This window comes from Pteropus vampyrus, unplaced genomic scaffold (genome assembly GCF_000151845.1).
Source record: "Pteropus vampyrus isolate Shadow unplaced genomic scaffold, Pvam_2.0 Scaffold120, whole genome shotgun sequence".
NCBI lineage: Eukaryota > Metazoa > Chordata > Mammalia > Chiroptera > Pteropodidae > Pteropus > Pteropus vampyrus.
In genome coordinates, this window is record NW_011888901.1 from 590,779 (window position 1) to 611,417 (window position 20,639).

The window sequence follows — 20,639 nt, forward strand, 5'->3', positions numbered from 1 at the left end:
TGATTATAGCTATAAGAGATACAGAGATGAACACTACATGGCCTGAGATGGGAGTTCGTTCCAATAGCAGGGAGATGACATGCTGCAAATAACAATAATCTAAAGTAGAAAGTGCCCAGTGTCATAAAGGAGATGTAAATAAAGGACTATAGAGTCTTAGAAGAAGGAGCAAATACTTCTTGGTGGGAAAATTGAGGAAGAAAGGTTCATAGAGAAAGTTGCATTTGAGGTAGGATTTAAATGCAAGTAGGACATGAATGAGCAAAGAGTTTCTGATATATCGTGTGGTTTATTTTGGCTGAAAAGAGTAGATTTTAAGAAGAAGTAATGAACAGTAGGGAACAACTAGAAATATAGGAAGTAGCCACATTGGAGAGGGCCTTAAATGCTAGGCTGACATATTTGTATTTGATCCTTATCAGCTGGAGCAATCTTGGAAGCCCATGGAAGTTTTTGAACAGCTTCGTGACATGGGCAGAGAGACTCTTTAAGAGTCTGGCAATGGTGAATTTTAGTATTTTCTCAGTAAATCATTATTATAAGCTAATTAATTGCTAAACTGATAATTAGTTTTACTAAGGAAAATCTTCAAGGTCTGTAGCTCCTTGACCTTTTGGCACTAGTCCTTTCTCACTGGGAATCTAGATGAGGTGAGAAATCATATGACCAGTTAGTTCTGAGAAATGAAAATTGAAGTTGGCAGAGGAAAGAAACACTAGCAAGACAGAAATGGCTCCTAAAATGCATAAATGTGTAAAGTATTATTTTCTTAGGAACTAGGTCCAAAACATTGCCTTCAGCTGTATGGAAAGATCCGGACATCGTATATGAATGATATTGTTAACATTTATTCTTTTAGGGTAGTTTAGATCACTTCCAGTTAAAAATAACTATACTGTTCTAACCTCAGACTGTCCACTCTTCCTCTTTCAAACAGTGGGTACTGCATTGTCAGTTTGTTTTATAGTAGGTTATATAACCAGCACATCTGGTTTCTTGCCATCTTAGGCCAGGCCTTCAACAAACACTTCATGCCAGGATTATTACAACTTTCTTATCGGTCTCCCTATCTCCAGTGCCTCGAATCTAGCTTTTATCATAATGGCTACATATAGTGGGAAGAATACTGGATGGAGAATAAAATGAACTCGGTTCGAATCCTGGTTATACTACTTAATAGCTATATGACCCTGGGCAAGTCATATAACTTACCTGAGACTCTCTTCCCTCAGCTCTAAGATGGAAGTAATGTTTCTTGCCCTGCCCATCTCAAAGAGCTGTCTTGAGGATCATGTGAAAGCACTCTGAAAACTGTCAACAGCTTTACTAAGACTTGGACTCTACTGGCTGGCTTTCCACCACCATACTCCAGTCCCAGCTACCTCTCTAATCTCATTTCTCAGTATTTTCCAGAACTTGCCCTTCTGTCTGACACACACATACTTATGGTGTTCCCCTCATCTGGAATATTCTCCCTCTTACCTTTGCTGATCCAAATGCAAGCAATAATTTGAGGACCAGTTCAAATGCTATATCCTCCTTGAAATCTCCCTTGGTGACGCCAGCCCTCATTATCTTCTCCCTTTTGTGAATTTTGACAATGCTCAGTTATTATCAACACTTGCCGATACATTACCTTTTATTATTAGCTCTTTCATTTACCTAAAGCTCATATCTTTAACTAGATTATGATTTTATGATGTCTTAGTTTGTTCACTTAACATTTGGTAAATATTTATGAGGATGTTTCTTCTGTATTTCTCACAGGACCAAGTACAGAACTTTATAATTGTTGGCTCATATATTTAGAAATTCACACACAGACTCTCTGAAGAGAGAGACAATTGAACCCATCTTCTCTTCCTGGAATTTGGAGTACCCCTCCCAACAAGTTACCCAAGTTCCATCTCCTACAGAACCATACAAAAGACGTTAAGATAGGACTGTCCAATAGAACTTTCATGTGACGATGAAACTATTCTATAGCTGCACTGTCCAATATGGTAGCCACTAGCCACCTGTGGCTCTTGAGTTCTTGAAATGTGGCTACTGCAACTGAGTAATTGAATTTTAGTTGTATTTAATTTTAATTAATTTAAATATAAACAGCTGCCTGTGGCTAGTGGCTACTGTATTGGACAACATAGGTCTAGATCAGTGGCTTTCCAACTTTTTTGATCCAATAATACAATGAGTAATACATTTTATTTTACAGCCCAGTTCATATACACAGAAATAAATTTCATGAAACAGTATTCATCCTTATTAAGTGTAAAATATATTTTCTATTCAATTTTATTTTTTAGAAAATGCTGTTTGCAATGCATTATGTAGATTTCATAGCCCACTGACGAGTTATGCTGTGCTGTTTGAAAAACACATCACACATTTTATAGATGGAGCGTCTGAGTCCCACAGAAATGCAGTACGTTCTGCAAATTCACAGAGCTAGTTAGTGGCGGGATGGGACTAAATATTAGGATTCTTAGGCTAGAGCTATTTCCAAGAGGGGTGAGGAGTGATTCCTCCTTCTGTTTACCATGCCAAAAACAAAAACAAAAACAAAAACAAATTTATGGAGAAAAATCATTTGACGCACTCTTTATTTTGACTAAATAATGCCATGGTGTCTTGTTTCCTACATGAACCAAGAGCTCTGTATTTGAATATTGGTGCTTTTTGGTTTGAATAATGTCCAAAGTCAAAACTACAATACCATGGAGACTTACTTTGGACCCATTTTATGACTTGGCAGTGACACTAATGTGAAACTGTCCTCTTTGGGAATATAACCAGGCTTTCCACTGGAAGGTTGATTCCTAAGAACAGAACTTGCTGATGAAGAATCACGGTGATTCTCACCTGGCTTTGTGGAATAGTTGCCTCAAGTCTTGAATTCTAAAGCCAATCAATTATTTTCTCCATTCATTCATTCAATATGCTACCCTGTTTGTATGCTTTATCGACAAAGATAATCTTTATGAAAGTGGCATCTTTTTATTATTCTGAAAAAAAAAAAGAACAGAGTTATCAAAAGCAAAAAAGAGGCAGCAGTTTAGAGGTACAGTGATCTTTGTGTTAGGTACATTCCTAACCAGTTTGTGCATAGAATCCCATTTCCTCATGGATATGTTCAAATGCATTTTAATCAGCCGAAAGTAGGCAATAATTTGTCCTTAAGTGAAAACAATAACAAAAGTATGCTTAAAAAGGCAACAAGTTTTTCCAAAGCATCACTTTAAAGGAAAATCAGAAAGAGTTCAATTTTGCATTACATTTGATTCTCACCACTCATTAGTAGTATGAATGGACTGAAATCTCTAAGAAATGTTGTATTTTGTGTGGTCAAGTTATCTATGGCCTGATTGATTTTTCAAGCTCAAAGCCAAAAGGTCTTATCACTTAATGGTGCCTTGCCTACTAGACTGGTTATCCCTTTGCTGACTTGCCCCACAATTTTTCGGGTACAGTCCCTTGCGCTCCACTACCACTAGTACTAGCCGGTTGAATGGAATATCATAAAGTAGAGCTGAATGATAACCTTTTGGTTAAGGTTCTCTGATATAAGTCTACAAATGACAATGTTCTCTTAGGGTGTCAGAGTGTAAACTGGTCTATTGAGAAATCATTCATGGGTTTTGTATTATGTGACAATCCAGCATTGCTAGGATGTGACTTGTGAATACATTCAAGAAAATATGCAGTTTTGAACTTGAAAATCCTCTTTGAAATGCTTAGAATCGTTGTACAGTTCTCTATTTTCTAAGTTCTTGGTTGTCAGAAAAGCAGGTCACTGTGAGGAAGATAAATCAAGATAGAGCAGGGCCTGTGTGCAGGTGAGCAGAAGCTGGGAAGACCAGGACACTCAGTGGTCTCAGGAGGAAGTGGATGAAGCCACATTTTAGGCTGAGTTTTGTTCTGCATTCCTCCTGCCTTCCTAGGCTCTGCTAATTAATCTACCATCTACCATGCCCCTCTTCACAATCCTTGTGCTGGTTGACTTCCTCTTTACTTTTTTTAACCTCTTTCCTTTGTCAACCAAGCCCAGGAATCGGACACATTCTGGCTATACCAAGCTTATTATCTCCCTCCGCCCCACTCCGTCATGTTTTTCTGCTACCATCTCATCACCAGCAATGCAAATTTTTAAATTTCTCTCACTCTCCTCAGCCCCACCCCCACACTCAGTTGTTTGCCAAATCCTCTTGGTGTTCCCTCAACCAGGAATTTCCTCCCCTCCTCCTTCCCACTTATATCTTATTTCTGTTAAGTCTCAGCTCTGATGTAACTTTTCCTAGGTTGTGAAAAGCCCAGCTGGACTTAATCATTTGTTGCCTTCTACATCACTTTTTAAAAATAGCACTTACATTACCTGAACACAAAGTGTTCAACTCTTGGTGGGCAGAACCCAGTGAATCTCAATTAAAACAGAACATGAGCAGGATGAGTTTACTATTTGCAGCAAGTAAGGAGAGCACTGGGGATAATTCTCAATGCAGTGTCTCCCCAATACACAAAGGAAATTGCTTTTATTGGGACCAGTTATGCATATTCATCAAAAAAGGTACAGGCCTTTACATGTAGAGGCTGGGTCATTCTAGCATAGGCACAATAAGGAGTCATGCTTTATCATATATCACATATATAGAAAATGGTGGATAAGCTCCACCTGGGCAGGAGCTTAATTAGTATTATAATTAAGTAGGGTCAGTGTTTCTTTTAGGCATCCTTATCCAATAGGAACAGAGTGTTATTGCCTTGTGGTCAGCCTTTCAGAGAACATCCTTGTTCTGCAAGACAGCTCAGCAAAGATTGTTAGTTTCATAACTCAGCAACCCCTTTAACCCTATTCTGCTTACACTTACAGTCATTAGTTGTTTCCAGACCTTTCCTCTCCACTACATTAAAAGCTTTTAGAGGATATCCTCTGTGCTTAGCGCATGGTAGGTATTCTATAAAATTTTATGGAACAAATATAATTTTATGGAAATAAAATTTTATGGAAAAAATATAAATGGTAGGTATTCTATAAAATTTTATGGAACAAATATTAATGAATGTTCAGCCCTTACCATTCCTGTCTTCATGGACTTTAAAAAATATATATATTTTTGAAGATGTGACCTGATAGTATGTTAAATGTGTATGTATTGCTGCGAAGACTCTTTTGGAAACAGCTGTATCCTGGCATGTTTTTAGGATCAGGTGACCAACAGGGACAATACACTATGGGATCTCAGGCCCCTTCTGACCCTGAGATTCTGTGACCTTTTGATTTCACTTGAGAGAGTTTGTGTTGTTTGTGGGAACAAGCCCTATAGAATCTAAGAACCTTCATGTACGAGTGTCTTTGTTAAGCCCTATCAGAAAATTTGTTTATCAAAGTGACTTTTTTCATTTACCTAAAATTTCACAAAATAACCTTTAAAAAATATAGTTAATTACTGAAATGCATGTTATTAAAGTAAGACATCAGCAAAAATGGCAGAATGAGGACCTCGGAAAATTCTATCCATAATAGCAATGAAAAAACTGACAAAAATGGTCAGAATCAATATTTTCAGAATGTTTGATTAATTTCTAGACATTAATCAAATGCTTACAACAATCTGGCGAGTATTTATTCCAGAAAATCAGCTGCATTTTGGTAAGGATAGTGAGCTTTGTGGTGTTTTCACTTGTCCTTCGCCCATCTCTTTCCCTCCAACCCTGCAGTGCAATCATAGAGAAAGCCAGCAAGCAGCCTGACAGCCCCAGGAAGACACAGAATGAGGTTGGAGCTTCTATAATTCCTCATTTCCATAAAATTGTCATTGATCTGTCTAGTGTTTCCCCCAGAAGATCCTACTTGCAGGACCATATTTGTTTGCCATGACTTTGAGCTATAGAAGGCCTTTCTCCAGTGGCTTTTTAAGAAAACAGTTAGAGACAATCAATTAACTTCACAGCAGCCTGAAGCTATAGATAACGAAAAAGCCTAAATGGAAAAAAGCTGGCTAATAACATGTCCATCAAGACCTTGAAAAATTAGAATTTTTAGAAAACTACGTGCTCAGGGCTGTGTGCATTCACAGAGTTGTGCACATGCTCAGGAACGACTATGAGAAGGCCCTAAGCTCTTGGCCGACCCTGAGCTCTGCACATGCAGAAAAGGAAGACTAAGGCAGAGTTTTCGACCACCTCGCTGAGTGTGGAAGGCATACCTATACAACATGTTCACAGAGCTTTTTCGCCACACTGGGAAACTTTCAGGTTCCAGTTTAAGGAAATCTTTGCTCAGTTACTAGCTGACCACTAAGTTAACCCAGCAGAGACTACAGTGCAATAATTATTGAAGTAAAATGGAGCAGGCCTGTTGTCCATTAGACCTTATAGAAGCTAATTCTTGGTCCACTGGGCTGCAGTGTTTGTAGCTCTGCTCTATAGTCCCTATCTCTTTAAACAGGATGAAAGGGCAGGGAACTTATGTGGGGCTGCTGTCTTGTTTGTTAATTTTAAGGCAAGACAAAAGTAGTTTATGAAAAAATTATTTAAAAAGATTGCTGGTGCAGTAGTTCACCCTTATCTGCAGGGGATAGATTCTAAGAGCCGCCCCCCCGCCACCGCCCCCCGCAGTGGATTCCTGAAAGCACGGATAGTACTTATCCCTATACATACATATTTTTTCCTATTGTACATACCTATGATAAATTTTAATTTATAAATTAGGCACAATAAGAGATTAACAACAATAACTAATACTAAAATAGGTCAGTTATAACAATACACTGTAATAAAAGATATGTGAACGTAGTCTCTCTGTCTCAAACTATCTCATTGTATACTGTACTCACCCTTCTTGTGATGATGTGAGATGATTCGGTGCCTACATGATGAGATGAAATAAGGTAAATGAGACATTATTAAGTAAAATAAGAGCTACTTGAACACAAGCACTGCAATACTCTAACAGTCAATCTGATAACCCAGACAGCTACTAAGTGACTAATGGACAGGTAGAATATACAGTGTGGAGACGCTGGACAAAGGGATGATTCATGTCCTGGGCGGGATGGAGTGGAATAATGTAAGATTTCATCATGCTACTCAGAACAGTGTGCAATGTAAAACTTATGAATTGTTTATTTCTGGAATTTTTCATTTAATATTTTCCAACCACAGTTGACCGTGGGTAACTGACACAGCGGAAAGCGAATCCTTGGATAAGAGGGCACTACTATAGTCAGAAATGAGTCTGTTGGAAATGTGATTTCACTTCTGCACCTTAACCATGTGTTAGTTTGCTTCTTCATCTCTCTGAATTCTTCTTGAGGAAGACCCATTTCGTTTTCCTCCTCAGACCTCCTTGTATATATACTCTCTCCATTACTTCTCTTTGCTTCTGTAAATCTCATCTTCTGTTCGGGCTTTCATTTGTTTCACCATGTAGCCTCCACTTGGGTTAGCTCTGGCCTGACACACTGCATTCTGGGAGTTTATCTTCTAAGAGAAGAATCAAGAAGAATAAAGACTATAATGACCTTCTTGCTCACCTGAGAGGGGCTGAAGAGCAAGAGGAAAATTCTTTGGCTACCATTTTGGTCAGAGCTATCCCAAAGGAAGCAGCGCAGTTCTCATAGTCTTTAAGGGGTGGTACTAATTTGACCAGACAGCTGAGCAGTGACTCACTGAGATAGGGTTGGCGATAGAGAATTTTTTTTTTCGGCCAGTACTAAAAAAAGACCCAAGGCTTATATGCATACATGTTGTACATTCATCCAATGCCATCCTTCCTCGCCCCGACCAGGGAAATGCCAGAGAAGCTGCCTCTTTCCCACACTCCTCTGAAGTTATTTATTTTCTGACTTTCTTTCTCTTTCTAGCTACACTGGATGCTCATTTTAACCTGATTTCACCTTCCTGTGAGGGATAACGAGTAGGGTGGGAAAGTACACAGTGTGATTTATGCCACCTCAATCCACCACCTCCTGGGGATGACCTGACCTGGGTGATCATTTTTAGCCTGGTATTTCCTGAACATGGGCCAGGGGCTGAGATCAGTGACAGAAAGGCTAGGACAGCCCAAGCTCCCTGGCAGATTCAGCAGTGATGAGTTTTCATTGGGGAACAAAATGGCTGTCTCATATATATTTTTGAAGATGTGACCTGATAGTATGTTAAATGTGTATGTATTGCTGCGAAGACTCTTTTGGAAACAGCTGTATCCTGGCATGTTTTTAGGATCAGGTGACCAACAGGGACAATACACTATGGGATCTCAGGCCCCTTCTGACCCTGAGATTCTGTGACCTTTTGATTTCACTTGAGAGAGTTTGTGTTGTTTGTGGGAACAAGCCCTATAGAATCTAAGAACCTTCATGTACAAGTGTCTTTGTTAAGCCCTATCAGAAAATTTGTTTATCAAAGTGACTTTTTTCATTTACCTAAAATTTCACAAAATAACCTTTAAAAAATATAGTTAATTACTGAAATGCATGTTATTAAAGTAAGACATCAGCAAAAATGGCAGAACGAGGACCTCGGAAAATTCTATCCATAATAGCAATGAAAAAACTGACAAAAATGGTCAGAATCAATATTTTCAGAATGTTTGATTAATTTCTAGACATTAATCAAATGCTTACAACAATCTGGCGAGTATTTATTCCAGAAAATCAGCTGCATTTTGGTAAGGATAGTGAGCTTTGTGGTGTTTTCACTTGTCCTTCGCCCATCTCTTTCCCTCCAACCCTGCAGTGCAATCATAGAGAAAGCCAGCAAGCGGCCTGACAGCCCCAGGAAGACACAGAATGAGGTTGGAGCTTCTATAATTCCTCATTTCCATAAAATTGTCATTGATCTGTCTAGTGTTTCCCCCAGAAGATCCTACTTGCAGGACCATATTTGTTTGCCATGACTTTGAGCTATAGAAGGCCTTTCTCCAGTGGCTTTTTAAGAAAACAGTTAGAGACAATCAATTAACTTCACAGCAGCCTGAAGCTATAGATAACGAAAAAGCCTAAATGGAAAAAAGCTGGCTAATAACATGTCCATCAAGACCTTGAAAAATTAGAATTTTTAGAAAACTACGTGCTCAGGGCTGTGTGCATTCACAGAGTTGTGCACATGCTCAGGAACGACTATGAGAAGGCCCTAAGCTCTTGGCCGACCCTGAGCTCTGCACATGCAGAAAAGGAAGACTAAGGCAGAGTTTTCGACCACCTCGCTGAGTGTGGAAGGCATACCTATACAACATGTTCACAGAGCTTTTTCGCCACACTGGGAAACTTTCAGGTTCCAGTTTAAGGAAATCTTTGCTCAGTTACTAGCTGACCACTAAGTTAACCCAGCAGAGACTACAGTGCAATAATTATTGAAGTAAAATGGAGCAGGCCTGTTGTCCATTAGACCTTATAGAAGCTAATTCTTGGTCCACTGGGCTGCAGTGTTTGTAGCTCTGCTCTATAGTCCCTATCTCTTTAAACAGGATGAAAGGGCAGGGAACTTATGTGGGGCTGCTGTCTTGTTTGTTAATTTTAAGGCAAGACAAAAGTAGTTTATGAAAAAATTATTTAAAAAGATTGCTGGTGCAGTAGTTCACCCTTATCTGCAGGGGATAGATTCTAAGAGCCGCCCCCCCGCCACCGCCCCCCGCAGTGGATTCCTGAAAGCACGGATAGTACTTATCCCTATACATACATATTTTTTCCTATTGTACATACCTATGATAAATTTTAATTTATAAATTAGGCACAATAAGAGATTAACAACAATAACTAATACTAAAATAGGTCAGTTATAACAATACACTGTAATAAAAGATATGTGAACGTAGTCTCTCTGTCTCAAACTATCTCATTGTATACTGTACTCACCCTTCTTGTGATGATGTGAGATGATTCGGTGCCTACATGATGAGATGAAATAAGGTAAATGAGACATTATTAAGTAAAATAAGAGCTACTTGAACACAAGCACTGCAATACTCTAACAGTCAATCTGATAACCCAGACAGCTACTAAGTGACTAATGGACAGGTAGAATATACAGTGTGGAGACGCTGGACAAAGGGATGATTCATGTCCTGGGCGGGATGGAGTGGAATAATGTAAGATTTCATCATGCTACTCAGAACAGTGTGCAATGTAAAACTTATGAATTGTTTATTTCTGGAATTTTTCATTTAATATTTTCCAACCACAGTTGACCGTGGGTAACTGACACAGCGGAAAGCGAATCCTTGGATAAGAGGGCACTACTATAGTCAGAAATGAGTCTGTTGGAAATGTGATTTCACTTCTGCACCTTAACCATGTGTTAGTTTGCTTCTTCATCTCTCTGAATTCTTCTTGAGGAAGACCCATTTCGCTTTCCTCCTCAGACCTCCTTGTATATATACTCTCTCCATTACTTCTCTTTGCTTCTGTAAATCTCATCTTCTGTTCGGGCTTTCATTTGTTTCACCATGTAGCCTCCACTTGGGTTAGCTCTGGCCTGACACACTGCATTCTGGGAGTTTATCTTCTAAGAGAAGAATCAAGAAGAATAAAGACTATAATGACCTTCTTGCTCACCTGAGAGGGGCTGAAGAGCAAGAGGAAAATTCTTTGGCTACCATTTTGGTCAGAGCTATCCCAAAGGAAGCAGCGCAGTTCTCATAGTCTTTAAGGGGTGGTACTAATTTGACCAGACAGCTGAGCAGTGACTCACTGAGATAGGGTTGGCGATAGAGAATTTTTTTTTTCGGCCAGTACTAAAAAAAGACCCAAGGCTTATATGCATACATGTTGTACATTCATCCAATGCCATCCTTCCTCGCCCCGACCAGGGGAATGCCAGAGAAGCTGCCTCTTTCCCACACTCCTCTGAAGTTATTTATTTTCTGACTTTCTTTCTCTTTCTAGCTACACTGGATGCTCATTTTAACCTGATTTCACCTTCCTGTGAGGGATAACGAGTAGGGTGGGAAAGTACACAGTGTGATTTATGCCACCTCAATCCACCACCTCCTGGGGATGACCTGACCTGGGTGATCATTTTTAGCCTGGTATTTCCTGAACATGGGCCAGGGGCTGAGATCAGTGACAGAAAGGCTAGGACAGCCCAAGCTCCCTGGCAGATTCAGCAGTGATGAGTTTTCATTGGGGAACAAAATGGCTGTCTCATTTCTAACTTCTTTAGGTTTGAAATACTGCTGAGACTATGGCCTTAATGATTAAAACATCCTGAGGAGAAAGGCTACTTAAATCCTTGAAAGATTGAACTTCTGTAATATGGTTCAAGAAAAGCAGTTTCTAAAATTATACCTTCAAACAAATGATAACTTCAACTTGTACAAATTGTGCAATGTATAACTTTAACCTCCAACTAAATATTTTGAGCAGGTGAGCTAGTTTTCATGACCAGATATGACTCATTTATATTTAGGAACATTTATTTCTATGAAAACAGCATGCTCCTGCCTTAGAAAACGAAGCCAAAAGAAAACAATTTGTCTTTCAAGTAAGTTAACCATATCCCACAATGCCAGTTTTACAGGAAACCATTCCCCTGGGGCTTTTAGGGAGTGCTTTGGGAGAATAGTGCAGATATGTGTAGCTGCACAGAAGGGCCCTTACTCTCTCTGAGCTGCCCTCCCCATAGGGGATGGGGAGGCTCTAAGAGCTGAGAGGAGAAAGTAGGTGTTGGGTGTCTTAGCTTTGAATTTAAATATAGTTCTCATAGAAATAACACAATAAACTATGAAATATTCTATCAATTTGATTTTTCTGGTTACAGGTTAAAATAGGGATTTTTTTTGTGTGGGCTGGCTTGGAAACTTATTTACTACTTACAATATTATTTCCCTTAGAAAGTTACTTAAAGAGAACTCTTTCATAAGTCAGTCTTGACTCTTTTAGCAGACCTTATCCCCACAGTTGGTACAAAAGTGAATTTTAACTCATCTTTATTACATGGTCATAAAATCTAAGAGTGTAACCGACGAACTTATGAAGTTTAATTATATTTTATTCAGTTACTTTGTCTTGAGAGATAACCATAGTCATTTGTGAATCCCAAGAACAGGTTATAGTTATCATCAGCCACAAGAACCTTCTTTGCAGAAGTCATGTGTAAATGAAATGACAACTACAAAGTACTGTTAAAACATCCAGTCTTCCAGCTAAAATATTACACTTTCATAGTTGTATAATCTTTACAGTGTATCGAAGCCCCTTTCAAGCCACTGGCCACTATTCCCTGTAGCGTGGGCAAGAGTTAGGTATTCAGGTATTATTGTATCACCTTGATACACCCACCCCAGGAGAAGCTAGATAAGTGGCTATGAACAAAGAAGGCCTCAGGAAAGAAAAGGTTTTTAGGTAACTGCGGCCAAATAATTATTCAGAGGTGGTGCCAAATAGGACCATGATAAAGGGAAGGTTCAAAGCGGTACAAGAGAAAATCACTCAATGGAAGGATTTTGCAGCCTTGTGAATGTCTTTGGTCCTCAAAGCAAAGGATTTGCTTCTATTAGATTGGAGCCCATGACCTTTACCTTTTAGGATGAAGGTAAATAAACAGTAAGCCACAGAAGCAAGCCCCCTCTGTTAAATTTTGCTTAAGTTTTTTTCCTTTTCTTTCAGTTTTATCCAAGTATGAAAACCAGATTACTATTTTCACTGACTACCTAGAAGAATTTCCTGATACTGATGAGCTGGTATGGATCTTGGGGAAACAGCATCTTCTTAAAACAGGTAAGGCTTGGTAGCATTTGTCTGTGAAAACTCAAATGAGGTGGGTGCCTGAGGTTCAGGTCCTACAATTTTTTCCTCCTCAGGTTAGCATAACATTACCTTAATAACTGTTAATTCCACTTCTAGGCAGATTTACCTTGCAGCCAAAGGAGTTTAAGCCTCAGGCCCTTCACTTGCACAGACCCCTTCCAAGGTCGTGAGAGGCCCTTGTAGCATGTTCAGGTGGTCATAGGTGCTTGTATGATTTGAAAATGTCATATATTTTTATTCTTTTCTCTAAAGGAGAACCCCCAATTTCTATAAGCCTCAGGTTCTAAAAACTATGGTCTCATTCCCGGTACCACTAACCAGTATCTAGTCTTTGATGACAGGGCTACATACATTTTATTCCTCTAATATCCTTTTCTGTCTAGATAAAAAAAATGCTGGCACCCAGAGGACTTCTAAACAGCCCATGGCTGTCAGAAACGATATCAGACTCTGAGAAATCTTGTAAATCTTTTACTGACTGTAGTACTGTCTCAGTTTATTCTGATTTTGTATAGAATTTTTGGCCACTGTAGCTAGATGAAAGGGAGGCTTGAATTTTTCTTTCTTACCCTTACATTCTCATAGATTGAGAAAGACCTTTAAACCTAAAACTGCTAATGATCCTATACCCAGATAAAGACTGAGTTTGGAGAGAAACAGCTCTGATTTTGTATCTGTCTGAGGAGAGGCCCTAGCATGAAGGAGAGATGGGAAGAAACTGGGCAAAAGGTAGGAGAGGAAGTTAGGAATTTTGTAGCTTGTCCTGAATCTGGCTTAATCATTTTGATAGGAGAATCCTGAACAGTGGAAAGAGCCCAGGGCTAGCAATTAGGAGAATGTTTGTATTCAGACTCTTCTCCTATCTTAGATAAGTTGCTTTCCCTTTCTGCATCTTAACTCCCTTCACCAGCATATAAAATGAGAGGACTAGAGATGATCTCATCTAGTTCTGCAGTCCATGACAGCAGGAACCCCCAGGTTGCCAAACATGCCCATGTTCAAACATTAAGTCGTGAAACGCCTTTCAAAGTGAAATTGTTCAAATTTCTATACCACTCCCCTAGCCTTTCTAGCATATAGACAAGCTGGGAGATGTAGAGAATATCAGAGGAAGGAGTGAGTGGTCTGAACATTTGAGAGAGGCATATATAATAGCAGCTAACATTTATTGCAAGCTTACTGCATACTGTACCATCAAAGCACTTTCCATGTATTATCTTGTTAGCAATCATGGCTCTACGAAGTAGGTGCTATTATTCTCCCCATTTTATGGATGAGGAAACTGAAGCTCAAGAGGTTAAGTGACAAGGCTACACAGTAGGTAAGTAGCAGAGCCAAGATTCAAACTCAGGCAGAGTATGACTCCAGAAATCTTACTCTTAACAATTATACTTCTGCTTCCCAAAATGTGTTAGACACTGTGGACATGAAGGGGAGGAAAATGCAGACAGTTCAACTTTCTGCTTTGTTCAAAGGAAAAGCAGGAGAGAAAATATATATTATTGGCTAAAATTGAATTTCCTCTTTTTTCTTTTAAAGTGCAATGGCCGTAAGTTCTATACAGAATATAAACATGGATGTATTGTTGAAAAAGGGGAGAAAGAAGACTAAGAAAAACAGAACCACATCTAAGTACAGATGGGAGCGTGGAATTCATATTTACGACCATCAAAATAAATTTGTCATAACATATAAGGAAGCATGTTTTCAAAGACACAAAAACATTGGTGATGTTTTGCATCCATTTAGATTATAAATACCAGTTGCACTAGGTGGTACTGATATATTTCTTGCACACTTAATTTGCTTAACAGGGACATTTCCTTTTTAGTTAAACATGTGCATGGACCCATATGCACACACACAGTTTTAGATAACAGTCAGAGGGTACTGATGACAAATCCAGTCAACTGTCAATCATTTAGGCAGGGGCTGATTGCCTTGCTTTTCCTATTCCTTGTCTTCTGACCATGATGTCAGCGATAGTACCTGCCAGAGCCATAGAGATAAGTGAAAAGGATACAGGAACCACCCAGAATCATTGTACCAGCCAGTAGCTCTCGTCAAAACATGGGTAGGGTAAAATGCTGAAATTATTTGGCAAAAATGAGATTGTGTTTCCTATGAATTTTCCTAGCCTCTTAACAATGGAATTGATTGGTTATTTGGAAATGAGTTTGCTGCTAGCTCACAAATCAAAGGCAGATACCTGTAGATGGGATATGGTGATTTAATTTGAATTTCACATTTAATTGCAGAAAAATCTAAGCTGTTGTCTGATATAAGTGCTCGTCTATGGTTTACATACAGAAGGAAATTTTCACCAATTGGTAGGTATATAATTTGTTGTACTGTGCTTTCTTCCTTATAGATAGCTTACCTGAAATTATCAGTCACTTCACAGAAACCTCAAAATTAACAGCTCATGATGGTGAAGTATTTGATTTCAGGAAATAGTTAAGTCTTACACTTTATACAAAAGTTTTATTGCCAAGGTACTTCATCTTGTATGGCTTCATGATGTTAATGGGCAATGCCAGTATACTTATGAGCTCACCACTAAGTGTTCAGGCACTAGATGATATTACTTGTATTATTTCTGAGAGCAAGGAAAAAGTCAAATAAACTTTTATTTGGGGCAATATTTATTAAATTACAATCTACTGCTTTGTGGAGCTACTTTATTATTAAAGACGATTGTACCTTGAAGGAAAGAACGTAATTCTTTTGATTGTTTCTTCCTCTGTGAAATTAAAACACTTTGCCACTGGAAGATGAGTTATGATAGGTTTCCTTGGAACTAATTCTCAGCTGATAGAATACCAACCGCTGTCTAGAAAAAAGGATAGTTCAATAAGCTAAGTGAATAGGCTCCCTTTAGAGAAATTTCATAAAATGTTTGCAAGCGGGGTGGTGACCTATTCCTAGTATCATGGCCCTGTAGGAAAAGATTACCACACTCACATGGTGGAAGCTATTCTCCTAACAGGAAATCTGTCTGACCAATTTTGGTGCAGCACTAGATCTAGTAGTTGGAATCAGATCAGCCTTTCTGGTAAGTGCCAAAAATGAAGTCCACATGGACATTTTTTGCTCTCCACAGGAAGTACCTGAGCAGTAAAACAAACAAAAGAACAATTTTTAGTACCCAGTGATTCTAAACTGCTAACTTTCTCTGGATTGAGAGGTCTTTGCAAGGCTTGAAAACATTTTCAATTCAACTCTGACAGTGAATTGATGAACTCTTCTTTATGTGGGCTTCATTATATCTTTTCCATACTAATATGGCCTATAATCCCACCATGAGCAAGAGCCAAAGGACTCCCCTTCCAGCTCACAAGTTGGCTCAACGCTTCCCTTGTTGCTGTAGCAACTCTCCTTTAGTCTCCACAACAAAAGAAAGGGGGCAGCCACTTTGGCTCAGTTGTCTTACAAGGTTGATGACCTCCTTTAAAGTTAGTCTTGTGAGATCATGCTCATTGCATACTTTTCCACCTCCATGTTGGGAAAGGAAAGCAATGAAAGCAGAATGTCTCCTCTGCCATCCAAGTTATCTAATTTCATTGGTACCTCAAAAAAGGGTATTGAGCTCACCCTGGCCACATATGTGGAGTTTTCATTACATCAAGTGTTCTTAAAATGGAACCTGTTGTCTTATTTCATTTAACTGGTTTTGTACCTTTTAAAGATGTAGTACATTTTTAATTTATTAATAGTATTTTTATTGTGACCTTACTCATAACACTAAATATTTACATCATCCTGACTGAGTTGTAGAACGCTATTACAGATACTCTCTCATTTAATTCATATAATACCCATGGATAAGGCAGGGTTTGTGCTATTATCCACAGTCTATAGATGAGACTTAGATTGGACAATAGAGACCGGTCTTCTGATACCTAATCTAAGACTCTTTCCTCTATTTTACATCATCCTTCTTGCTGTTCAGTTCTTTAAATGTACATTTAGAATAGTCAAGAGCCTTCCAGAGATTTTTGACCATTTCGATGAGTACCTATGGTAGCATTTATTCCTTAACTAAGGTAAGGCTGGCTTCCCTGAGAAGTGAACTGTGCAAAACCAGGTTTGGTCAGGCAGATGATAATATGGCATGGACGAAGTGTTGATGGTCATACATGGCAGTCATCTACCAAAATTGCCTAGAAGTTTCCAAATAGAAAACATAAGGGGCAGGTCTTGTTCATTTGCTTGTTTTGTTTTTGGCCATAGAACCTATTTTGGTTAACTCAGCATTATCTTTGCAAGTTCTACCCTTTAACAAACCCTGTTTGATATCTAGCTGCATCTCTTGCCTCTCTTTTTAGAGTATGTGTGTCTATCTGTCTTGTATGATTTCCAGATATGCTGATGTTTCAGGAAAAGGCAATTTCAGGAGCTCATATTCATTCTCATCCATTTTACCAACAGGGGGAACGGGCCCTTCATCAGATGCTGGCTGGGGATGTATGCTACGCTGTGGACAGATGATGCTGGCTCAAGCCCTTATCTGCAGACACTTGGGGAGGGGTGAGTTAAATTTGTTCTCCAAACTGCTTCAGAGACCTCTGTAGTAACACTGCTGGTGGTTTCACATTGGTGTTGAGTTCAAATAACACTCAGTAACAGAGCTGCAGGTCCTAAAATGCTCTCTGCAAGCTCAAGTGGTATGGCTGAGAAGTTGACAAAGCCTCTCATAAGAAGGAAACAACCAACATTTCCTTGTGATTCACCAAGCCAGAGAGTTATTTTCCTGGGCCAAAACTGAACATTAAGGCAGGTGGTCATTTAGTTTCCATCTTCGCTATTGTTTGAGTGAGTCCTTAAACAGGTCAGATAACAAAGGGAGCAGGAAGAAGGGTGTGGCAGTAAGTCTGTTTCTTGACCTCATTTAAAATATCTGCCTGGTGAAGGATGTAAATGACCTAAAGGAAGTGCCTAATGATGGAGCTGGTGCTATTTTGGCTTGGGTTCACTGAGGATGTCCATTTGATGATGAAGGAATCCTTAAATTAGCTTCCTCAAGAGGCCACTCCATTAAAAACATTCCAGTAATGATTGTTGGAACTCGTGAGATTTTACTTTCTTAACATGTGTGTGCTTCCCTCTGGGCATATGTAGGCTGACCTTGGCTGGATGCCAGGTTAGGCAATTGGCTAAAAGTTTAGTGTGATTTGGCGTTGAGGGTTGAAAGAACACCTTGGATTAGATGGGGCTGCTGAACTTATTGGCTGTTGCTCCTAGAAATTCAGAGGGATGGAAACATCACTCCCTTTCCTCACTGTGCAACCCCACATACTCTGCTACAGTTAACAGAGGTGATTGGGGAAGGGTCTGGGGAGATTTGAGGACTTAGTGCCTTCTTTTCAGAGTTTAGGATATCTTGCGCCCACTTCCCCTGAGTAGTATCATAATTTCTGTTTAACAGAGGAGGAAACTGAGGATTACAAAGTAAGGTGACATGCCCAGGGTCAAACAGCAAGAAAGCATAGATTTGGGAATAGAATGCAGGTCTTCTGACTTCTTGTCCAGTGACTTCTCTGTGGTACACATACTTCTTGGAGCAGATCCGGTCTTACAATTTCACTTTTTCTTACTTTTAAAACACTTCACTTTTGGAAGTGAATTTTGTGAAAAGCAAACTGGAAAAAAAAAAAACACAGTCAGCAGTCTTAATTGTTTTAATATAAGAGCAAGTAGCAGGAAGAATTTGGAAATAGATCTTGTGGTGAAGATGAATTAGAAGATGTAATTTTATAAAGAAGTATTTTAGAGTGTTTCCTATTTGGTTATTTTACAGTTGAGGTGGAGTATTCACTTATCACTGTAATCAGAAAATATCTAGCAATATCTAGCAGCCAGCTGAACAGAATTTCCTCAGACCTGGACAATTTGGTAGCTGATGAAAAACAGTTGAATACAGTTTACCCTCTGAAGGCTGTGCTGAACATGAAGTTTAAAACTTTGATTTCAGAAATACTAGAAGCAAAGAGAATGGAAGACTAGAGATAGTGGTCTTTGGCCTCAAGTATATTTTGATTGTGAATTCAAACTCTCTCTAAAACCTCAGGAGAGAAAAGAAATTCACGTCTTGTATGCAAAATAATCCTCAGAATTCGGTCCCATTAGACATAGTTCCTAGAGCTGAGGGAATGAAGATAGTACATCCTGTGCACAGTGACGATTATGGTGAGTTTTCATAGTTGTCCTCAGTAGGCGGTAAGTAGCCTTTATAGAATTTGGTGGGCTGCGCCTAAGACACGGATGGGATTTTTACAGATGTAATTATTTTGGTTTTGGTTGTAAGGAAACCTTGAACACCTGAAAGCAAAGGTATTTGTTTGTCCAAAGCTCAGTGTAGACTTTTTAAAGGCTGTGTAAAAATGGCAGTGTGCAGTTTTTTTGAAGCTTCCTTAGTTGTCAGTTATGTATATTCTCCTGTGAACTGCTTTGTGTCACAATAGTCCTTCTCCCCATGAGACTCTTTTGGCAATGTTGCTGATATATAAGGACGAAGCTGTTGCTGTCTCTGTGGAGATGACACACTTCTGGGTGATATACAGATATATTGCTAGATTTTGCGATGACCTCCTAGTCACTGAGTAGCTGACCAGAAAGGCCTTTGTGAAACTGTTTTTATGTAATATTTATCCAGCTCCAACCCTGAGGCTAAGTCAATTCCTTGGTCCACTTCTTGTTTTGCTTTTACTTTACACCCACTGAGTCTTTGACAGTAATCAGTTTCCAGATGTCTTTGTCATCAAAATTAAAGATACCCAGGAATGTTCTTAGTTGATCATTCCCACCTTCCAGATATAGCTTCTTTGTTTTCCTTCTAATCTAGTAGGTATAATAAGAGGAGAAGTAACAAGCAATTATAAAAATGACTTAACTAATTTTTTTTTTTCACAAAAAGACTGGAACTGGGAGAAACAAAAGGAGCAACCCAAAGAATACCAGCGGATCTTACAGTGCTTCTTAGATAGAAAAGATTGTTGCTACTCTATTCATCAAATGGGTAAGGTCACTTTGGTGTTTTAAAGACAACACCTGCTCCTCTTGTCCCCTGCTTTGTATGTGGCTCTGCTAAGTTGTCTATCTGCTTAATTATTTATGTGAAAAATTAGGAGTTTGTGGCATGCCGGAAGACCTTTTACTAACATGTTTATTTTTTTCCACATGAAAACAGCACAGATGGGCGTAGGAGAAGGGAAATCAATTGGTGAATGGTTTGGACCAAATACAGTTGCACAGGTGTTAAAGTAAGTAAAAGAGTCTGGCATCTGCCTTATTCTACTGTCTCATATCCCTCCCTCCTCTACCAAGTCCCATCAACCTAACTATTCTTCCCATCCCACTAAACCACCCCTCCAACTAAGCCACCAAACATTTATACCATTTTGTTCAGACAGTTCTTTGAAATGTGTAAGTGGTGACACCTGTCTTGGTATATCGAGTTGTATTCATTGGTACCAGTATATGTGGAAGCACCTCAGAACTCATTCAGTATCCCCTCACTCCCACGGATTGTTGCTCATGTGCTAGGGAGCCATTAGCATGAGGGTCTCTTTGAAACCAAACTGTTCATACTAAGTAGGGGAGGCTGAGCCAGCATAGGCAAGACATGGACTCCTAACCTGTATAGTATAAAAAAACATTCGTTCATTTATTTGTTCATTAAACATTTACTGGGTGCTTTTACTGTGCTAAGTGCTGGCTGCACAGAAATGAACTATATGCAGCCCTTGCCTCAAGGAACTCATGACTTATTGGAAGAGACACATCCCAAAGGAGTCTTGGAATCAGTCTGTTATCTCTTAACAGACTCCAGACACCCCAGCATGGCACTTTTGTACTTGTTCTGTTATATCCCAGAACATCTCCCACATCAAG

At 39.2% G+C, this 20,639-nt stretch overlaps 1 protein-coding gene across 5 annotated transcripts in view; it reads left to right on the forward strand.

Annotated features, from left to right (window-relative positions):
* The window catches only part of ATG4A (autophagy related 4A cysteine peptidase), a 60,414-nt gene that overhangs the window by 26,860 nt on the left and 12,915 nt on the right, over positions 1–20,639 (forward strand). For 2 of the 5 annotated variants that reach the window (XM_023534127.1, XM_011366060.2), the window contains exons 2-7: positions 11,361–11,481; positions 12,606–12,716; positions 15,005–15,076; positions 17,178–17,276; positions 19,663–19,764; positions 19,936–20,008. In XM_023534127.1, coding sequence (XP_023389895.1) covers positions 11,388–11,481; positions 12,606–12,716; positions 15,005–15,076; positions 17,178–17,276; positions 19,663–19,764; positions 19,936–20,008 — 551 coding nt within the window. In that variant the 5' untranslated portion in view covers positions 11,361–11,387. Of the gene's footprint in view, positions 1–11,360; positions 11,482–12,605; positions 12,717–13,971; positions 14,068–15,004; positions 15,077–17,177; positions 17,277–19,662; positions 19,765–19,935; positions 20,009–20,639 lie in introns of those variants that run through there. The other 3 variants (XM_023534129.1, XM_011366061.2, XM_011366062.2) reach the window with 3 other exon arrangements.